The sequence below is a fragment of the Mesitornis unicolor genome, unplaced genomic scaffold, assembly GCF_000695765.1.
Source record: "Mesitornis unicolor isolate BGI_N332 unplaced genomic scaffold, ASM69576v1 scaffold7203, whole genome shotgun sequence".
Taxonomy (NCBI): domain Eukaryota; kingdom Metazoa; phylum Chordata; class Aves; order Mesitornithiformes; family Mesitornithidae; genus Mesitornis; species Mesitornis unicolor.
Window position 1 is genome coordinate 46,150 of NW_010176780.1, and position 19,889 is coordinate 66,038.

Below are 19,889 nucleotides of genomic sequence, written 5' to 3' on the forward strand. Positions count from 1 at the left end.
GCGTTGTGCTTTGTCTCTACTAAGGACAGTCTCGCATCTCCTTGGCTACTTTGCTTAGCTTAGCTCACAGGGCTTGTCTGTGGCTGAGTCTTCCATGCAGTTGCCTATAAGATACAATAATTTTCTGAGTCGGAGACCATCAAGCGTACTGCTGTTCAAACAATCTTAGGCTATAAGTGTTTGTTATCCCTATCTCATCTAGGGTGTTTGATGAAGAGAGCACCAGGCTCTGTCTCCCACTCTAGGTTCTTCCCTCTGCTTTAGACTGCTCAGAGACACAGCCTTGCTTCATGCCTTCCTCCTTCTGATACATCTCATGTGGATTTAAGTGAATTTGGTAAGGGCAAAATTTCACCTACTAGCAGTTTCAGTTGGAGAATTCACCTCAAAGGCAGTGACAGAGTTATTTTTTTTTAATAGATGTAAGTGCTAGGAAGGAAAGGATTTCTCCTAGCGAAAGATGTGCTCACTTTCTGAAATGAAATTAGTGAGTATTTGGTCATAACTATAATGTGAGCTGGAGCAATCCACAGCCTGAGAACAAAAAAACTTGCTTTTAGTTACTCAAGTCTGTGGCAAATCCTACGCTTTCTGGCATGGCATAGCATGGCTTGCTCTCCAGTGTATTTCTGTAGCCAGCACTTTCTGACTCTGTTCCTTTTGCTAACACTAACAGTATGAAAATTTCTGTGTGATTAAGTCTTTAAGCTGACACTGGGACATGTGATTGGAATAACTAGAATCTGTTCTAAAATGCTGTTAAGCGATATCTATATCAGCTTTGCATATCAACGTCTCCATTCACTTTCTCAGTTCACTGCACTGTGTTTGTGAGTAAGTGCTGTTTGTAAAAGATGTTACACCCTTTATGACTTTTTCTGAAGAAAATGTTACAAAACATTCTGTACCAGAATTTCTGCTTATTCAGGCAGAATCCTTCTTAGGGAGTTTTTAGGCTATAATTAAATCAAAGCTCTAGGGCAATTACTTAATTCTGAAATAGGAAACACCAAATCTCTGGAAAAGAGGATTGACCGAACTGGGAAATGGTTGACAGCAACACAGTATGGGACTTTAAGAGTTTAAGAAACTTAAGCTGATATTTATTGGAATATTTGGATACTGTAATTTAGTGAAGAGAGTAGAGGACAGGATTTTTCAGGCTAGTTACTCATATCACCGTGTATCACACGAGTCAGCTATTGATGATTTCTGCTTTCACAGAATCACAGAATCGTTCGGTTAGAAAAGACCTCTGAGATCATCACGTCCAACCGTTCCTGTTTACCCACTAAACCATATCCTTAAGTACCTCATCTACCCGCTTTTTAAATACATCCAGGGATGGTGACTCCACCACCTCCCTGGGCAGCCTGTTCCAGCTTCTAACGACCCTCTCAGTAAAGAACTTCCTCCTTATCTCTAACCTGAACCTCCCTTGGCACAGCTTGGTGCCATTTCCCCTTGTTCTATCCCCCATCACCTGGGAGAAGAGACCAGCACCCACCTCTCTACAACCTCCCTTCAGGTAGTTGTAGGTGGTGATGAGGTCTCCCCTCAGCCTTCTCTTCTCCAGGCCAAACAACCCTAGTTCCCTTAGCCGCTCCTCATAATGCTTGTTCTTCAGACCTCTCACCATCCTTGTGGCTCTTCTCTGAACACGCTCCAGAATCTCCACATCCTTCTTCTAGTGAGGGGCCCAGAACTGAACACAGTACTCAAGGTGCAGCCTCACCAGTGCCAAGTACAGGGGGATAATCACCTCCCTGGACCTGCTGGTCACACTGTTTTTAATACAGGCCAAGATGCCATTGGCTTTTCTGGCCACGTGGGCACAGTGCTGGCTCATGTTAAGCTGACTGTCAACCAACACCCCCAAGTCCTTCTCCTTCAGGCAGCTTTCCAGCCACTCCTCTCCAAGCCTGTAGCGCTGCACCGGGTTGTTGTTTCCCAAGTACAGGACCCGGCATTTGATCTTATACTCAATGGTGGTCATCTTTTTGACAACAAACATTACTTCAGTCAGAATAAGCACCGAGTCTGAAATCTGCAAGTGGCTTTATGGCACCTAGTTCCATCCTAGAGGGCTGAGTGCTTTAGATAGGTGGGCAGTGATGGGGCTTGCTTGGAACCGGGATGTCTTTGAGGGACAAGGGAGTAAGAGAGTCTGGCAGATGTGTGATCCTTGCGCCTTCTTTCAGGAATTGCAAATGTTAAATCCTTGGTTTGGATGAATGGGGAAAGTGTGTCTTTTTGGTTTACTTCCCAAGTTGGAAGGTGTCCATACCACTCTTAGTGTTGCATCTGTCAATTTTTTTCCTTAAACTGTTTGTGGCATTGTTTCTAAAATATTAGTACAAACATTCCCTTTGTAGGTGGCTAGGTTTGTTTACTGATGAATTTATGACTGAAACAGATCAGATTAAATCTAGCAAGTACTGACTAATCCTGCAGAGAAATGATGCAAGAGTCGGTGAAGGAATAGGTTCCTCTTGTTTGGGTTGAGTCCTTGTCAGTTAATGTTGCTGGGTTTTTTTCATAGCTGTGTTCTGCAGGGATTAATATTCATCAGTACCTGTCACTGTATTCCCCGTTCCTGTCAGCTTTCCCTCTGCACTTCTCTTGTGTGCTGAGTGTCTTAGAGCCTTTTTCAGTGTTCAATTAATCTTTAGGATCCTGATACTTTGATCAGCGCTTACATGTATCTTATGTTGTATCTTATGTTATACGTGTATCTTATGTCTTATGTTTCTTTCAGCAGTGACAAATCATTTGCTTGCCAGACAAGGGCAGAGTAAAAGGGCAAAAACTCTAAAAACCTGCTTCCAAGGCTGACTTACCAATGACTTGTTACAATCAAGTAATGCTCCCCTCCCTTACTCCTTCCCTGCCTTCTTCCTCCCTTTTCCCAAACTCAACCCACCAAACAAAAACCCAGAGAGAGACACACACACAGAGGTAACCAAAGTTAGATGTATTTCTCAAAATGGCATTGCACAATGTGAGGCAAAACAAAGATAAAACTTAATGGTTCTGAGTTGATTAATAAAATGATAGGTGTTGGGTTTTCAGGGCCTTGGTTGCTCTATGTTGAGTGTCTGGGCTTGAGAGATTTTTCTCATTAGCTTTTATATGTTTCTTAACAACAATGAAACGATCCATGCAGGAGATTTCTAAAAGAGGACTGCAGTTCATGGGTAGTTAAAGTCACTGTTCATCAGTAGCATGATTTAATATTGATGAGACTGTTTTATATCTAGAGTGCTTTGTGTTATGTCAGAGTAATTCATTATTTATTTCACATTGGCTGGCTGGTGTGTAGTAAGTGATCTCTCTAAACTCCCTGTTGTGTTGGCAGTTTTCAGAGATTCGGGTAAGAAAGACCAGTTTAATGCCTTATCTCTTCTTTCACCCTCCCTACTGATGCTTTTTTGTTGCTTGTGGTGCCTGTTGTTCTGTGCTGTTCTTTCTTCAAAGAACTAATGTATAGTAAGAGCTGATTTATTCTGTGGCAGGAAGCATAAGCTCTTTGAAGAATCTATCCAGTTGCACAGTTGTTTGAAATAACCACCACTTCAATGTTCATCTTTTATCTGATCAAATAAATTCTGTAAAATACAGCAAAATCTTCCATAGTATGAGTCGCTTTTCTGATGCTTATTGCTGTCCTTGGGTTGTAGGGCAGCAGTACCACTTCGCTTTCGAAAGCTTCCTGCACAGACTTTGTTGCAGAGAAACTCATGTTAATATATAAATGTCAAGAGTTGTGCTGTGATAGTCGCTGAAATTGATCAGAGCCACAGAACATATAAAAAAGGAAGATTCAGAGTCAGAGTAGCTCTGACTTCATAAGTAGCTTCTTTCCTCACCTGACTACAAAAGTCAGTATTTGAAACCTTGTCTGTTTTCTTACTATCATAAACCTAAAAATCTTGGAAGATGGAGAGCTGGTTTATAATACATGTATCCATGACTAAACATGAACACACAGAGTAAGCTGCTAGATGTTGAAACTCAATACAGCAGAAAATCTGCTACAGATAGAAATTTGATTGAACAGTTGCATCATGGAATGTTTCCTAAAAGACACCTCAATTAAGACTTAGCAGACATTAGTGAAAGACTTAAGGGCTGGATCCTCTTCCAGATACGTGCCCCTGACCACACTAATGTAACTGCTGAGACAAGGAGGCAGGCCTTTGAGAAGACAAAGATTAATTGGGGAAAAATGCCCAAATCTTCTCTGAGAGGCCATTTCTCTGTTGCAATTTTAGTTGGTCTTGCAGGCCCGTGTCGGGCTCTGACCCAAAGGGTATCAGAAGCCCTCAGCGGAGAGGATGAAGCTGTGCTTTCACAGCCTGACTTTGTTCTAGGCTGTTGTCTAGAACTTTAGTAGAGCTCATCAACATCCTGTCTTTGTTTTTTGCCTACTGAAAGAAGGAAGAGCTGAGAGTGTGGCCATAACCTGTTTGAACTCATATGCTCTGTTTAATGAGCAGTAGACCATATATTTGCTAACTGATGTTTTTGAGTCTTCCTGAAGAACACAGTTAAGCACACTATATTAGTGAAAACTGCAATGGACTGCATAGACTGGTCCACTTTATTTGGAGCCGGTGTTTTAATTGAGGAGTTTGAGCTGAGCACTGTCCTTTAAGAAGTTACTGTCCCACGCATTGTATCCCCGTGCTTCCTTCTATTTATGGCATTACGCTCAAGATGTTTTGATAAAGAGGATATCTTAGTACAGCAAATACTGAAAAGTGAAAATCGTTTTTTTTGGGGGGGAGGGGTAGGTGGTGGTGGTGAAACCCCAAGCACGTGTGTTACCATGAGTAAAGCAAAATTAGACTAAAACATCGTGCCCCAAATTTTTAGGAGGAAAAATCTAATTAGGCTAGGAGACAGTATTTAGGTGCTTGATACACTTTTGAGAGTGAAGGAATGTCTAATCTTGACTTTAGTCTCCAAACTTTAAAAAAAAACCCCAAAGAAGCTAACAAAAAACATGGTTTTTCTTCTCAACTGCAAATATTTGTTAAATAGCTGTTCGAGAGAAATTTTTGTAATTGGAAGAGAAGCATATACTCAAAGTACTTGATCGTTGCTTGTTACCACTTCATCTCCGTTTGACAAGAGTCAGGAGAGCAACTTTCAGGTTAGCTGTAGTATGGGTGTAGGCAAATAAATAACACCTCATGGAAAAGCTGTGTTTGGTTTCAGAGGGTGTTTGACATAGACACACAGTCTGCTGTATGCATTCTAACAGCTTCGGATGGCCTGTGGGTTTTTTGTGGCCCCCTACTTCAGGAAAAAAGTGAAAGTAAATGGAAGGAGATAAAGTAAAAGCCAACAATCTCTCTTTTTTTTTAAGTACTAGGGATTCAATGAATGTTTGGGGTTTTGGGGTTTTTTTTGTTGTTGGTTTTTTTTTTTTTAGTTTGTGGAGCTTTTTATAGCAGAATGTGCTGCATAGTCCTCACCTTCATGATTTGGGAGGTAATTAGAGAATTTGTAATATCCCAGTGTTTTGATCACAACTTCTGTGCATGACATTTTATAATGAGTATATAGCTTATAAATAGCATCTTGAAGGTATGAGGTTATACAGAGATAATTGCACCGCTGAAATGCATTGGCACAAGGCCAAAGGCTAAGCACTTTCCACCATCCCTTCTAAATTGAATAACCTCACTTTATGAAGTGTATAATCAGAAATTGTTTTCATTACTCCCAGAGGGCAAATTAAGGTTAATAAAAATCCAATTCCAGATTACACATATGTGTGAATATTTGTATTTTTAGAACCTTTCTTTGACAATTACATTCCTCACTGACTGTGTATATGTGAATACAGGTATGTAGGTCATAGTTTCGGCTCATGTGTTTCTACAGTTTTGAACTGGTTTATCTCCGAGACAGACTTTCTCTGAATACGATTGAGGGACCCAGCAGGATTTCTCAAACTGAGCAAAACTAAGCACGCTCCTTCCACTAAGTCATAGTTTCTCACATCCCCTGAATCCCACCATCCTGGATTCCACTTGACCCACATAGCAGCCATTGGACCAATTTGCTTCAGTCCTCAAAACCAGTATTTGGATATCCTCTTCTTTAAATGTCATGTTAAATAGCGTATTCTTTGTACAAAGCAACCCAGCATTTTGTGGATTCTTAGGCAATCTGAGCAGCCCTTTAGTAAAGGTGAATTAGGGGGAAGGTTTTTCCATTTTCTCCCTGTCATAAATTTATTAGGTATATAATCTGAAATAGCTTTTACAACATTAGATTATAGACTTGTTACAAATGCCCTGTTTTCTGTTCACTCTGCTGCTCTGTGCCCTCCTCTTCTCCCCACTTCCCAAGAAAGAAGACTTCTGCTGTCTTGATAGGACAGATGTTCCAGCCTCTTAGTGTAACAAAGAACATTGTGTACAAAGAACAGTGTAAGAAAGGGCCAGATGCACAGGAGTATTTACAGTGAATGATCTTTCAGCCTCTGTCACTGGGTGGTTCAGGGACTCACTTTTTCAGACATGGTGTTTTTATCACTTGGTGGATTATTCCTATTCATCTATGAATTTACGAGTTTTTAAAAATCTCTGTACTCTTGTAACATCAAGAACATCTTTGGGCAGAATTATCCTATTGCTAACATTTTGGTATCTATTTTAAAGGAAAGATTTTTTTCCCACCCCAAAAATTAAATTAAGGAATTAATATATTACTTTTGTTGATCTTAACATTAAATGAAAAAGCTTCATATCATTTAGTTAATATCCTCAGTCTATTACAGTTCCAATACTGAGAAAAAAGCATTCAGAAAACCGAAGAGAAGTTGTAATTGGGAATGCTTAGAGGAAAAATAAATAATGTTACAATTTATAAATCTATCCAACTGTTATGCAATTATTGCATTTTTTATTATTATTTGTTGAGTGAAACAGTGTTTAAACAATTTTCCCCTACAGGTTATTGACATGCCAGAACACAATCCTGGAGATATGGGTGGAACAATGAGACTGGGGAAGAGGAAGACTGTTTTCAAAACACAAAACTCTGTTTTAAGTGAGTTACATTTCTGCTCTTATGACTTGCTGTTTGCATAGGAACCCTGTAACATGGCAAAGCAAAAATGCCAAAGCGCATTTTGTTGAAGGACCACAACCTCAGGCAAGCAGTGGGGTGACAGCTTCCCTGAGCTCATTCACTCTGATCCTGTTTCCGTATACATTTACCCATGATTGGAATGTAAAGAAAAAAATGAGAAACATCTGGAAGTCCCAGTGAAGAGTTCAGTTATGGTCTGATGCTTTAAATAAACAGTGAGGAGATTTGTTGAGATAACTGCAATGCAGTTTATGCTAGCTTATCTCATTATTTTCTTGGGAAGATAAGAGCATTTTATTCCTATTTTCTTTATGAGTTGATAGGATGTGTGAACCAGAGCTTCTTGTTTTACCCCTGAAGCCTTTTGGTAGAACTAACCCAAACTCCTACCCTTTACACTCTTGCCAGACCTGAAAGTTGCTTGTCATTCCCTGGATTTGCCAGTACACCTCAGCCTTAAATGTCATCTGGCCTCGTTGCCTTAGTCCTCACCTTGTTTTGACAATGTTTGCTAGTTTGTATCCTAATTAATAGCCAGGTCCTGCTTAACTTCAGTCTCTGGCCCAGCACTGCCTAGGCCTACCTCAGTCTCATTTTGGGAAAGCAAATTATTTGTTGTAGGAAAGGGAAATTATTTACTGTAACGGATGCTTCAAAAGGCAAAATAAAACCAACCAGAATATAGAACAAGTGCTTCAATCTGATCTATGTGTATTTTTAAATTGGAGTAATACTTGTCTCCTTTTAATCGGCCTCTTACACAGTAGTAATATAAGTGATGCTGAAAATGTGTGAAAAGTGGTTTCTTGTCCATCGATAAATATGGGCATATTTCTTATATCTCTCTGCCCCTAACATTGATCTGAGATATTACTATTTTTAGCAATGTTGAATTTATGGAATATATCCTTCTGAACTTTTAAAAATGGCATCTGCTTCAGCCGGAGTCCAAAGTGTAATACATATGCACATTTAATGAAAAATCTGCCTTTCTAGAGAATGCTTGTGCTAGTGATCTGACTGACCTGGGGGATACTCTGCCTAGGTGTGATATAGATATGTGTATCACAGTGTACACGTTATTCTGTGGCCTAAACGCTTCTTGAAAAAGTTAAGAAAATTAAGATGTCATAACTCTTGACCGTATTATGAGTTGTTTAGATGGCCATATCTATCAAAGACTTAGAAAGCTCTGTTAATTTACTCATGAAGCCTGGTTCCTGTTTCTAATGCTTTACAACTTGGATGGAAATAATGGTTTGGAAAAGGTGAATACTTGACATTCATCTATACCATTTTTGTAAAAATGCAGGACTGTCACTTTACAATTTTTGGAGGTCTTCTTGGCAGTCTAGTTCTTGTGCCAACCCCTAAGTGAGACAGTAATCCTAGTGGATTACTAGGATAAATTGAGAGCAAAGTTTGAGCTGTGTCTGTGAGAGATTATTAAATTCTGGTTTACTGCATACCTCTAACTTACTCCTTGTTTCCCTGCATTGTAGAGTGTTCCACATTAGGCTCAGAGGACTGCAGGAGTCATTTGGGTAATGAGATCAGGAAAACAGAGAAAAACATTATTCTGTTTGTCCTTGGAGGTATTATGCCAGCTGTCATGCATAATCTATTAAAATGGAACAGATGCTACTAAAAGACTTCCTTCACTGCACCTTTTGTGTACAACTTTTGTAAAACCCTGAAGGGATTTTATGTTGTTTGTTCACTCAGGCAATCTTTTATTTTATTTTGGGCTTTACAATTTAAAGTATTTTAAGTGTGGCCTTCAGACACTAGCCTACCTAGGCTATTTCTGGTCAACGAATCTTGAATACAAATGCTGAATAAACTCAGGTAATAGTAAATTAAAAGAAACCAGTCATCACTCAGGAAAACAGAAAGCTGGATTGAGATGAATAGTGTCCTGTTATGTTTTACATGTGATTTTTTTGGGGGGTTTAAATTACATGAAATTGTTGTAAAAACTATTAAAGCAGCACATTCTTTTTTGTTGTATATTCAGGGAAACTTTATGGTGATGAAATGTTTGTAGAGGAGCGACACAGGCATCGATATGAGGTAAGCATTGTGAATATAGTTTGTGTTCAGAAGTTGAAGCTTAAGCAAATTGTGTCTCTCATGGTAGCCTTGATTCTCCTTAAAGCCAACGGAGGATTTCTTACATAAACATAACCCAAAATTCAGTAATGCTTTTAATGTACAATTTAGATCGAAAGGAAGCTCTGTAAGCCTTTTGGTCCAACTCCGTGTATGGAACTGAGCCAACTACAAAACTTGATCAGGCTCCTCAGGATTTTGTCCCATCTAGTTTTGAATCTCTCTGAAGAGAGCAATTCCACAACATCATTTGTCAGTCTGCTCCAGTGCTTAACCATGTCTATGTGAACCCTTTTTTCTGTTATATCTAATAGGAGATTTCCTTGGGCAGTTTGTCTTTCATCTCTTGGTCTCATGTCCTGGTTTAAGCCCAGCGGGCAGCTGAGCACCTTGTGACCACTCGCTTACTCCTCCCCCATGATGGGACAAGGAGGAGAAAATACAACAAAAAGCTCATGGGTTGAAGCAAGGAGAGGGAAGGTTCCCACACCAAAAACATCATGGGCAAAAATAGATTTGACTTAGGGAAAAACAAAGCACTTTAATTTGTTACCAGTAACATCAGAGTTGAATAATGAGAGATAATACTAGATCTTAAATTCAACACCTTCCCCCCACCTTTCTTCCTGGGCTCAGCTTTGCTCCTGATTTCTCTACCTCCTACCCACAGTGTTGTGGGGATATGGGAATGGGGGTTGAGGTCAGTTCACTACATGCTGTTTCTGTTGCTCCTTCTTCTTCAGGGGTAGGGAGGACTCTTCTCACTCTTCCTCTGCTCCAAATGTGCTGTCTCTCATCCAGTCTCTTCTTTGTTACCTGTGGTCCATCCCCTAACCATCCTGGTTGGACCTCCTGTGGACTCACAACATTATGCCAATCTTTCTTGTACTGAGGGGCCTGAAACTAGACACAGTATTGCAAAGGTGTTCTTGGAAGTGTTTAGTGGAGGGGAATAATGTAGTGAACTGTTTCTGTGGTAGAGAGGGTACAGTGTCTTAGCAAAATAGTCTTGGAGAGAGATTACCTGATTTGACTTCCCGTGAAGTATTTTAAAGCTAAAGGCAGTAATCCTTAAATGCATTCCTCCTTGGCTGATTTGGCTTATTTAAAGGCTTAGATTATGTTCAGGTAATGTACATTCTTTCATAGTCTAAATGTAGGCAGACTTCAGGCTTCTACAACTCAGAGGCTAATTCAGATCACTTGCTTCCTGCCATCCAGCTCTGTACGCCCCTTGCATAGGTCCACTCCTCTGCTTGAGAACACTCCTCTGTGTACATTCAAAATTCTGTCATTCAAGGAGACAGGCAAGAGCTGAACTCCTAGAGTTATCTCTGAGATAGTTCAGAAGGGACCTGACTCCATCGGTATCTCCAGAGATCCTCGAGCTGTGAGATGTGTGCATGCTACAAACTGACTCAAACAATGTTAAGTTTCCTTAAAAAGCTGGGAGGAAAATGTGATGGTGGTAAAGGTGCTCAGAGTTTGAATATTAACTGAGTGATTAGAACATCACCAATGAAATGAAACAGCTTGCAGCAGAGCTCCTCAGTTTGGAGGAGCTGAAGCACAGCTTGTGTCAACCACTGAAATGCAGTGTTCAAAGAGGTCAGTCTTTGCACCTACTGTAGTGGGCCATTTAGAAAATGAGGAATGCAAGCGGCTCAGAATCAGGAGGACAGCAAGCAGAAGGGACCCTGGCTTTAATTTTTTGAATGTTATGTAGTAAGTTTTAAAATTACTTACTAATTTCTTATGAAATAAGCACGCACACTTTAACAGATTTATACCAGAGAGCTGTTAAAACAAGAAAGCAAAAGTTTCCAATTATTTTCTCAATTCTTTTCATTCTTGTATGCATATTAAAAACATTACAATTAGCTACTACTGTTTTTTAAATCTAAAAATGAATGGAACTACAGTTATTATTGCTTTCACTATTTCAGGTGAACCCAGAATTGACCCACTGTTTTGAAGAGAAGGGTTTGAAATTTGTTGGCCATGATACGGAAGGGAACAGAATGGAAATGATTGAACTGGAGAGTGAGTGTCTTACTTGCCTGTAGTACTTTCCACATCTATGAAAACCATGTAAACTATGGGTTGTTAAATGGCATATAAGCACAATATTTAGCTGTTCTGACAACCAAGATCATGCTGACTCCCATCTGTGTATTACAAGGGGTTAAAATTCAGAGAAAATCTTACAGTTGGGAGAAATCTTACACTTCTCAAGGATTGTGTGTGATTATCAAGGAGCAACGTGTTTCTTTTCCAAAAGGCCGTAATTCTGTCTCAGTGGGATTTGGCTATGTAGAATCATAGAGTGATTTGGGAGGTCATCTAGTCCAACCCTCTACTTCAACATAGGGCTACCTTTGAATATAGATCAGGTTGTTGAGAGCCGTATAAGTCAAGTTCTGAGTATCTCCAAGTATGATATTGGTTGGGTTTCAAACCACTCACCACTGCTTCTTGAACCTGGCAGTCCAGCAGTTTTTCAACATGCTTTGTAGTCTACCCACAGTCCATAGCTCCCAACTTGGATGCTAGGAAACGGTATCAAAAGCCTTGCTAAAGTTAGGATAAAGGAAAGCTACTGCTCTCCCTACATCCAGAGACTGATTGTTCACAAGCTTGTTGTGCCCAATTGTCTTCCTGTCCTTCATGTGCCTGGAAATGCCTTGGGGGAGGATTTGTTTCATAATCTTGCCATAAACTGAGGTTAGGCTGTTCATCCTGTAAGTCTTTGGATCCTTCTTTTCATTTTTCTTGAAGAAGGTGACTGCCTTTTCCAGTCATCAGGGACCTCTTATGATCACCTTGACCTTTTAAAGATAAAAACCAGCTTCAGTATGACATTGGCCTGCTCCGTATGCTCCCTCAAATGTTCTTAGTCAGGTCCCAATATCTAATATATGTTCAATTTGTTTGAGTATATGAAATATGTATACATGCAATATAGCAAAGTATAGAACATCACTGGAGTATATTACCTAGAGGGTCTGCGAAATCTCCATCCTTGCAGATAGAGACCTTCAAAACTTGACTAGACAAAGCTGTCACCAACCTGATTTTACTTGGAACTTGACCCTGCTTTGAGCAGGTGGGTGGAACTAGAGACCTCCCCAGGTGCCTTCCAATCAGTGTGTGTCTCCTTCAGTTACCCTCTGTTTAGAATAATGGAAAAAAATTATGGTAATCAAATAGATTTCTTTTACAGAAGTGATTCAGATAGGTGAGAGTTTGATGCTGTGCAAATATGGTAGGTTTGGACTAGTTTACCAAGTAAGACTTGCTGTCTTTTCTAAAAGGTTCTGAAAGAAAAAGGAGCTACACTGCATGTGTTTGTTAAATGCTATACAGAGCAGCTCTGGGAAACAATCCTTTTGATTTTGCTTGATTAAGTTACTGTTGGCTAGATGAGTGTCAGGCACCTGAAGATGCAGGCTACCTTATGAGACTTTTTTCCTTTTCCTAAATGGCCCCTAATTGCTATTGGTTGAGATAAACTCCATGCACAGAAACATAAATTTATCATAAGAATGCAGGATCATCCTATGGAGTCCTATTTGTGAAATGATGCTCCTGAGACGTCGTTTTATACTCCATGGTATCTTGAAGAACAGTGCTGTAACTCTGAACCAGGATTTTTAAGTAGGTGTCTATATTCAGTGTCAAGCAAATGCACCATAGAGAGCAATCTGAGGGCAAAGGATCCATGAGAACTCATAAACTACTAATTGTCATGGTGTTCTTTACTTAGTTTGTTCCTGATAGATTGCCTCTGTTAGGCATGCTGGTGTTGGGAGGCTATTTTGTCTGCCCTGCATGAAACAACTTCTGCAGAAAGCATCATGAAATAAATCAGGCAGGATTTTTAAATTGCATGTTACTGTGAGAAGAACAAAAGCAGCAGTAAAACCTGGAATTATTTCACAATGGGCTGCAAGGAGACTCTGATTACTAAAGAAAAACAGTCATCATAGGGAGGAGGGTGGGTTGGAGTAGAAGCACAGAAATATAACACTACACCAGACAGCTTAGGCAAAGCTTTTAAGCAAAATATTCCCACAGGAAGTATTTGGTGCTTTGTCATTGTCTTAATTTACAGCTTTAAAAAACTAAATTGCTGGTAGAGAGAAAGAAGTTAATGGGATAAATTTAGGGTCCAGGTTCTCTTTAAGTCATAGTGGCAGAGAGAAGAGCACTATACTAGAGCATATAGTTTATCTTCATAGAAGAAAAATCCAGCTTTCTTGTTATCACTTACTCTGTAAGGCAGATACATTCCTTGAATTTTTGGCATTGTTTTGGAAATTGTGGAACCAGAAGAGAGATGTGGTTAATTTCATCCAGTGTCCTGGCAATAGAAGTGGCTAATGGTAGCTCCTTTAAAAACAATATTCAAAGAAGGAACAGGTGCACAGCATGGGAGAGTATGAAAATATTGTTCCTTCCTATTATCATTTTGAAGGAGACAGAAGGGGAGCTGAAGCAGTAGTAAAGAGGTGCTTTGTCTGGGAAACAACTGAAGATTTAAGAGAAGATGAAGCAGCATGGCTTATTTAGCTTAGCAGGTGGAGTTGAGTGATGATGATATTGTCATCCTTAATCACATAGGACAAATACCAGGAAAGAAGAGCATCATAAGAAATAGATATAAATTGGATGTAACAAAAATGGTCTGTGAATTAAAGGGTTTCTGAGCAAAAGGAGAGAGCTGGAGGTTTCGGAAAAAAGGAGCAAAAATACCTATGGGGTGTTATGGCAGAGCCTTGCCACTTTGTACCCCCGACTACACGATGCAGCTACATTCAATAACAGGAGACTGGACTTAATGTCCAGGCCTAATTATTTGAAGCTTGTTTTCCCCAGTTTTCTGTGTATGTTGCTTTTGTATCCTTCTCTTAGTGTGCAAATAGTTGCTGTATGGTAATGCTTGGTCTTTTAAGGAGCTGTTTTATTTTTCCTTCAGATATTTATGGCTGCATGTTCTGAATATACATGCATAAATATATATTGGAAACCAAAATACTATGAAAATAACATTATAAATATAGACTTTGTGGTTGTTCCCTCCTATTCCCCCATTGTATGTTGGTACAGGTTTATTACTCAGTTTTTAATAGTCATAATAATAGACATAGTCATTGTGTACATTAAGGTTGAGTCACAGGATGATTCTTCCTTAATTTGCCTTACTAACCTTCTGCCTCTGCTGTCAGTTGCTTTTCGTGGAAAAAGTTAAGGTTTCTGCTGCCTCACCCTTAAATTCATGCATAGTTATCTGGCTTCTGGACTGCTGTGTGAAATCTTCAATAAACCTTTTTCCTGACAGTTGTTCTACTATCTTCTTCCTACATCTTATAATTTTCTTTGATATCTGTCTTGTAGATCACCCCTATTTTGTGGGGGTTCAGTTCCACCCAGAGTTTTCCTCAAGGCCTATGAAACCTTCACCTCCATACCTTGGGCTGTTGCTAGCAGCAACTGGGACACTCAATGCATACCTGCAACGTGGATGTAAATTGTCTCCAAGGTAATCTTAATCTCTTACTTGCCTGCAGTTTGACAGTCACAGTTTTGGAGGGACTGTCCCATCCTTCAATTCAGAAGTCCAGAAGAGGAAAAAGAGTTCTTCATGTATTGATTTACTTGTTACTGTGCATACCGAATAAATTCTGGTGTAAAAGTTTCTGTAAGCAGTAATCATGGTTCCTGACTTTCTCCTTTTCGGAGGTTATTAGAGCTAAAGCCAGATCTATACCTTATAACCAGAAAGAAGTGAAAAATCTGTAGTAAATTGTCGTGAAGTTAGTGGCCTCCTGCATTAAATTTCACTGACGATAGTTTTACAGTGAAAGAGATTTGCTAGAGGATCAAGCAATGAAGTTAAATTCTTGCCTAGTTGTATTTGAATTATGTCAGTAACAAAAGAGAAAACACAGATTTTTAATTTTCAGTAGCTAAACGATTAATAACATCTAGCAGAGATAGGCCTGAAACAAAACAGTTGTGATACCTTTAGACTCGTGGCAGAGTTTGGATCTAGATCAAAACTGTATGGTTCCGCCAGCTAAAATCTTTTGTCCCAGTTGCTTTGGACACAGAGTTTTTGGTTTGTTGAATGTAGCAATAGTTTTTAGCCAGTGTTAACTCATTCTTGTTTATTTGAATTATATTATAAGAGTTACAGTCGCATTACAGTAACAATAATAAAGACGTCAGAGGGCAGCCTAGGGTACAATAACAAAAATGAAAAAAATAAATCACAGAGTGACTGAATAATAACACAGAACAGATCCAACCCTAGCTTACAATCTTTTCCTCTGAACAAGGCACCAAACTTAGTAGTTCTGGTTTATTTTGAATTTTTTTTTTTTGAGTATTGCTTTCTGTTCTTAAAATGAAGTCCTTTTCTTAAGTTAGAAATAGAAATTTTATTCAGGTTTTAGTAGTAATGGAAAACAGCCAAACCAGACCAGACCAGTCTGTTTTGGTATCCTGCTCCTTATGTGTATCGGCTGCCTTTCATAAATGCACTTCCTCTTTGCTCACCCTGGCCAATTGTGTAATGACATTGCACATACAGAGAGACATACAGAGAGAATTTCTTTCTGATCTGCAAGCTACAGCTTGATTGAAATACTCCTATTACCTTAGCCTGTCATTGTTATTAGCTGTCATAACATTATCTACCTTATAAAATTAGTGCCAGTGCATTACACGGGTCAAATTTTGGTGGTGCTCGACAGGAAGGGAGTCTTCAAACACAGTGATCCTCAGTCTTTTCCTCTTGTGGGCACTCTCTGCTTCTCAGTTCGTCCTGTTTCCCAGGTCCCGATATCCTTTCTTTTGCTGCTTCCTCCCGTAGTTATACCTATTTTTGTATCTGGGATATAGAAGAATTACTTTTTTAAAATAAGTGATCTGCATGTGTCCTGCTACACTTAAATTTAAATTCCGAAGCATTACAGCAAATATATTTTCAAACCTTGACTTTTAAGTTTCAACAATTACTGAATGTGCCACATTTAGACTTATTTGAATTAGTACATAATCAATTAAAAAGTATACCCAATGCTTTTTCGTCATGTTCATACAATAAACTCTGACCAACACTTAAACATTTAGCGAAGATGAAATTCATACCCATAAACTTTATATATGAAAATACAAATTCTGTTATTTACCTGGTTACATGGCAATCAAACAAACCCTTCTGTCTTGAGAAAGAGCATTGGAAGGGGAATACGTTTTAAGGCTAGAAGAGGAGCATTTTGCAGGGAAGAAGGCTCAGGAGGGAATGTCAGTGCTGATTACAGCACTCCCACTCATATTAACATATTCACCTGCTGAGTGGAAAGGATTTCCAATTTAAACCTTTAAACCCCAGAATGCTAGTGATTTCATTGAGCAGTAAAGCTGAGGCGTGCCGTAGCAAGACTGAAACAAATCTAAGGAGAGGATTCTCTGTACACTTCATCCGGCACTGCCTATGTGAATTGTAGTTATGCTGCTGACTAAAGCAAAGATGTAACCTGAAAGAGAATTTGTGAAGGGCAGCAAGTTGAGCAGATTACTTGAACTAGCCTATTAAAAACACTAAAAAGAGAGTTAATGTCCTGAGACAAAAGGAAATACATATTTCAGCATGAGATTCTTAACAGGAAATCGTTACCCCAGAACATTTAAGAGCTCCATAATTAGGACGCAGTTTTAGAACATCTGACACCTGGACAGTAGCCCTAGTTTCTAAGCAAAGGAAACAGTAAATTTAAAGATGCATCACACCTCCTAGGAGAGGAGTGTTAAGTTAATAAACCTCTTAAATTTTTGTGAGGCCTACTCTGGTAGACAGTCTGAGAATGCTTACACGTAGGCATGAGCGTACCTAGTTTGAGACTGGAATGCATCCTCTGGGGTAAACTTTGTTCCCAAGAGCTTTGGTGTGTACAGAGACAGTCCAGAACTGAGCAAAGGAGTGGAGTAACTCAGTGATGAGTTATTGCTTGGTTACCTGAAGCAGTAGTTGGGAATCTAAGTTGCCTTTGTTGTTTCAGCCTCTTGTGCTTTGTGGCATGAGTACTTAACCATCAGACAAAGCCATGCTCTTCATTTCCTTGTGAATGCTTTTAAATTATGACCTTTTCCAAATCTTTTCATGGAAATGCTGAAGTCACTATTTCTTAAAGAGCTGAGGAAGGTGCAAAGCTGCCAGCTTACATGTTTCGTTTTAGAGGACAGAGTACTAGAACCGCAGGAGGTCATAAAGTGTACAATACACGCACGTTTGTTGCTTAATTAAGAAAAACAAAGGTTTAATAGAAAACTAGTGAATGAAGAGGAGAAGTTCAGATGTAATGTTGACTTTTACAGAGACTTACAGAATTTCACTTGGAAAAAGTAATAAAAACTGGCTTATCTTTGGGAACAGTGTCATATAGATTGCAAAACCACTGGTGTACAGTAAAGCCATGTTGCTCTTTCTTTATTCCCATAGCAATTTAGTATCAGCGGGTTTTATTTCTTCTTTCTTCTCAACCAACATCTTTATTAATGGCCTGCCAGAGTAGACTATAGTGTATTAATGACATTTGCTAATAATGTAATTCAAAAAGGAGCTGAAAGCACTATTCAGAACAAAGAAATAACAAAAATACAGAAAGAATTTAGAAACCTGAGCTGAAAATAATGAAATCTTGTGTTTCTTTAGAGGAAGTAACAGGCTAAAGATAAATAATTTAAACACAGATGTTCAGTAGAGGGGAGAAAATGTAGGAAGTGAGAGATGATCCTAGGTGAGAAAGTGTGGGCAAGTGGGACTGCCACCATGGAAGGCACCAGTCCAGTGCCATCTAGTCACATCTGTCAAGTTCTGGGCAGGTTATTAATAAAAGACAACTTACGAGCTGCATTCGGAGACCAGGAACAAAAGTGGCCAGAGGACAGCAGGTGTGGTACATAAAGAAAAAAGCCTCAGAAGACTTGTCTGTATGGTGCTTACAGCATTAATATGGTCCAGCTGTCTCTCAAACAGGCTGTGTAGGGAGGTTTGGGCAAACACCTTTAAACAGAACAGGAAACAGCCTGTGTGACATGTTCTGGTGTATGAGGGACAAAGGAGGTATGGGCAGGGCTATCTCTTAATGTTCCTCGTACATTGTCCCCAACCAATAATACATCTGGCACAGCATGCAAATCTAGACATTGCAGAGGAAATTGAAGGAGGCTTGAAGACCGTCAAGAGAGCAGCAAGAGAGGGGTTGAAGAAGACAATCTGGCATGGCAGCTGTGATAGTAGGGGTAGTGTCCTCACCAGGGGGAGTCAGTGCCACAGTCACCAAAGGTGGCAAGCAGACTGGCTCCAGTGTCAGTCCCCATGTCCTACAGACAGTCCAGTGCAGAAGTGCAAAGTAATGAGTCAAGTCTGAGGTCAATCCAGGAAGTCCAGTCAACAAGGGACTACAGAACTACAGAGATAGGTACAGACATGCCTGTGACATAGCTCTGGCAAGGATTGGGGTCTAAGGCTCCTGGGCCCATGGGTGGAGACCCCAGATGAGGATGGTCAGGGCAGCTAAGATGTATTGGTCCCTGCAGAGCTCTTTCACAAAATTACAGAAAAAGTTTTAAAAGAAATCCCTTCTCAACCATAGTGGTACTTAGTGATGAATATAGTAATAGTTAGTTATGGCAGTTACTTTGTCATTTTAATGTTAGATGTTTCCAGTGAAGACACCTCTGAGCTAGTCACCACAAGTCTTTTCCTGTGGTTGCTAAGTGAATATGTACTTCAAAAGAGCCAAATAGCTCATCGTAATGGTTGAGCCGGTCAGAAGCATTATACCCTACAAGTGCCATTGATTGTAAGAAGCTGCTGGTAACTATCTCAGGTGAAGATGTCTAAAGCTATATGAATTGAATCCCATGCATGAGACTCAGCTGAGAGTTTTTGTAACACCCAGCTGTGTTGTGATTTTTGTGATGCTGGTTCCTAAGAAAACCATTCTCCTTAGATCCAGTTGTGTGACTGCAGATGTCTGGCAGGTTGGAGCTGAGGAGTCTTAGGTACGTGCTGAGGAATTCTTCAGTGAAATGATGTTTCATGGAAGCATAGGATCATATAATGGTGATCATAAGAAATTATATATGATCGTTTTAGTGATCATATATTTATAAAATTATGCACTGATAAATATGAGTGACTACAGTTATAGCCATTGCAGAGTCTAATATGCTTTTATTTAAAATAATTTTTTAGTTATTTTAATAATTTTAATCATTCAGCTTTATGTGGGGGGAGAATAAATAATGATAATTGACAGATTTCTTTTTGCTAGGTTCTCAAAAGCTATAACAACTGTTAGTTTTAAACAGCCACAGCCCGTACTAAATTATATTACATTTATCTTTAATTTGCATTGAGGAAGAAATGCACTTAGCTTGGTTCCTGCCTTTGCAGGGAATAGCATTACGGTAACAGTTGTTTGAATTGCTTACATTTCTGGAAAAGGACTTTTTTGTTAATGATGCATTAAAAAAGGATGAAAAAAGCCCCTCTGAAACGGTGTCAAATCCGTCATTTTTAAAGAATGTTGGTCTGGATTTTCCAAATGAAACAAACAGAACGTTTGAGGAGGACCCATTTTACAGCTGCCTGT

General features: G+C 39.4%; 1 protein-coding gene across 3 annotated transcripts in view; it reads left to right on the plus strand.

The window, feature by feature from the left end:
• CTPS2 (CTP synthase 2) overlaps positions 1-19,889 on the plus strand; it is a 68,578-nt gene that overhangs the window by 44,569 nt on the left and 4,120 nt on the right. For 2 of the 3 annotated variants that reach the window (XM_010181836.1, XM_010181834.1), the window contains exons 13-16: positions 6,972-7,068; positions 9,128-9,183; positions 11,169-11,265; positions 14,620-14,764. In XM_010181836.1, the coding sequence (XP_010180138.1) occupies positions 6,972-7,068; positions 9,128-9,183; positions 11,169-11,265; positions 14,620-14,764 (395 nt within the window). Of the gene's footprint in view, positions 1-6,971; positions 7,069-9,127; positions 9,184-11,168; positions 11,266-14,619; positions 14,765-15,003; positions 15,010-19,889 lie in introns of all 3 variants that reach the window. The other variant, XM_010181835.1, reaches the window with a different exon arrangement.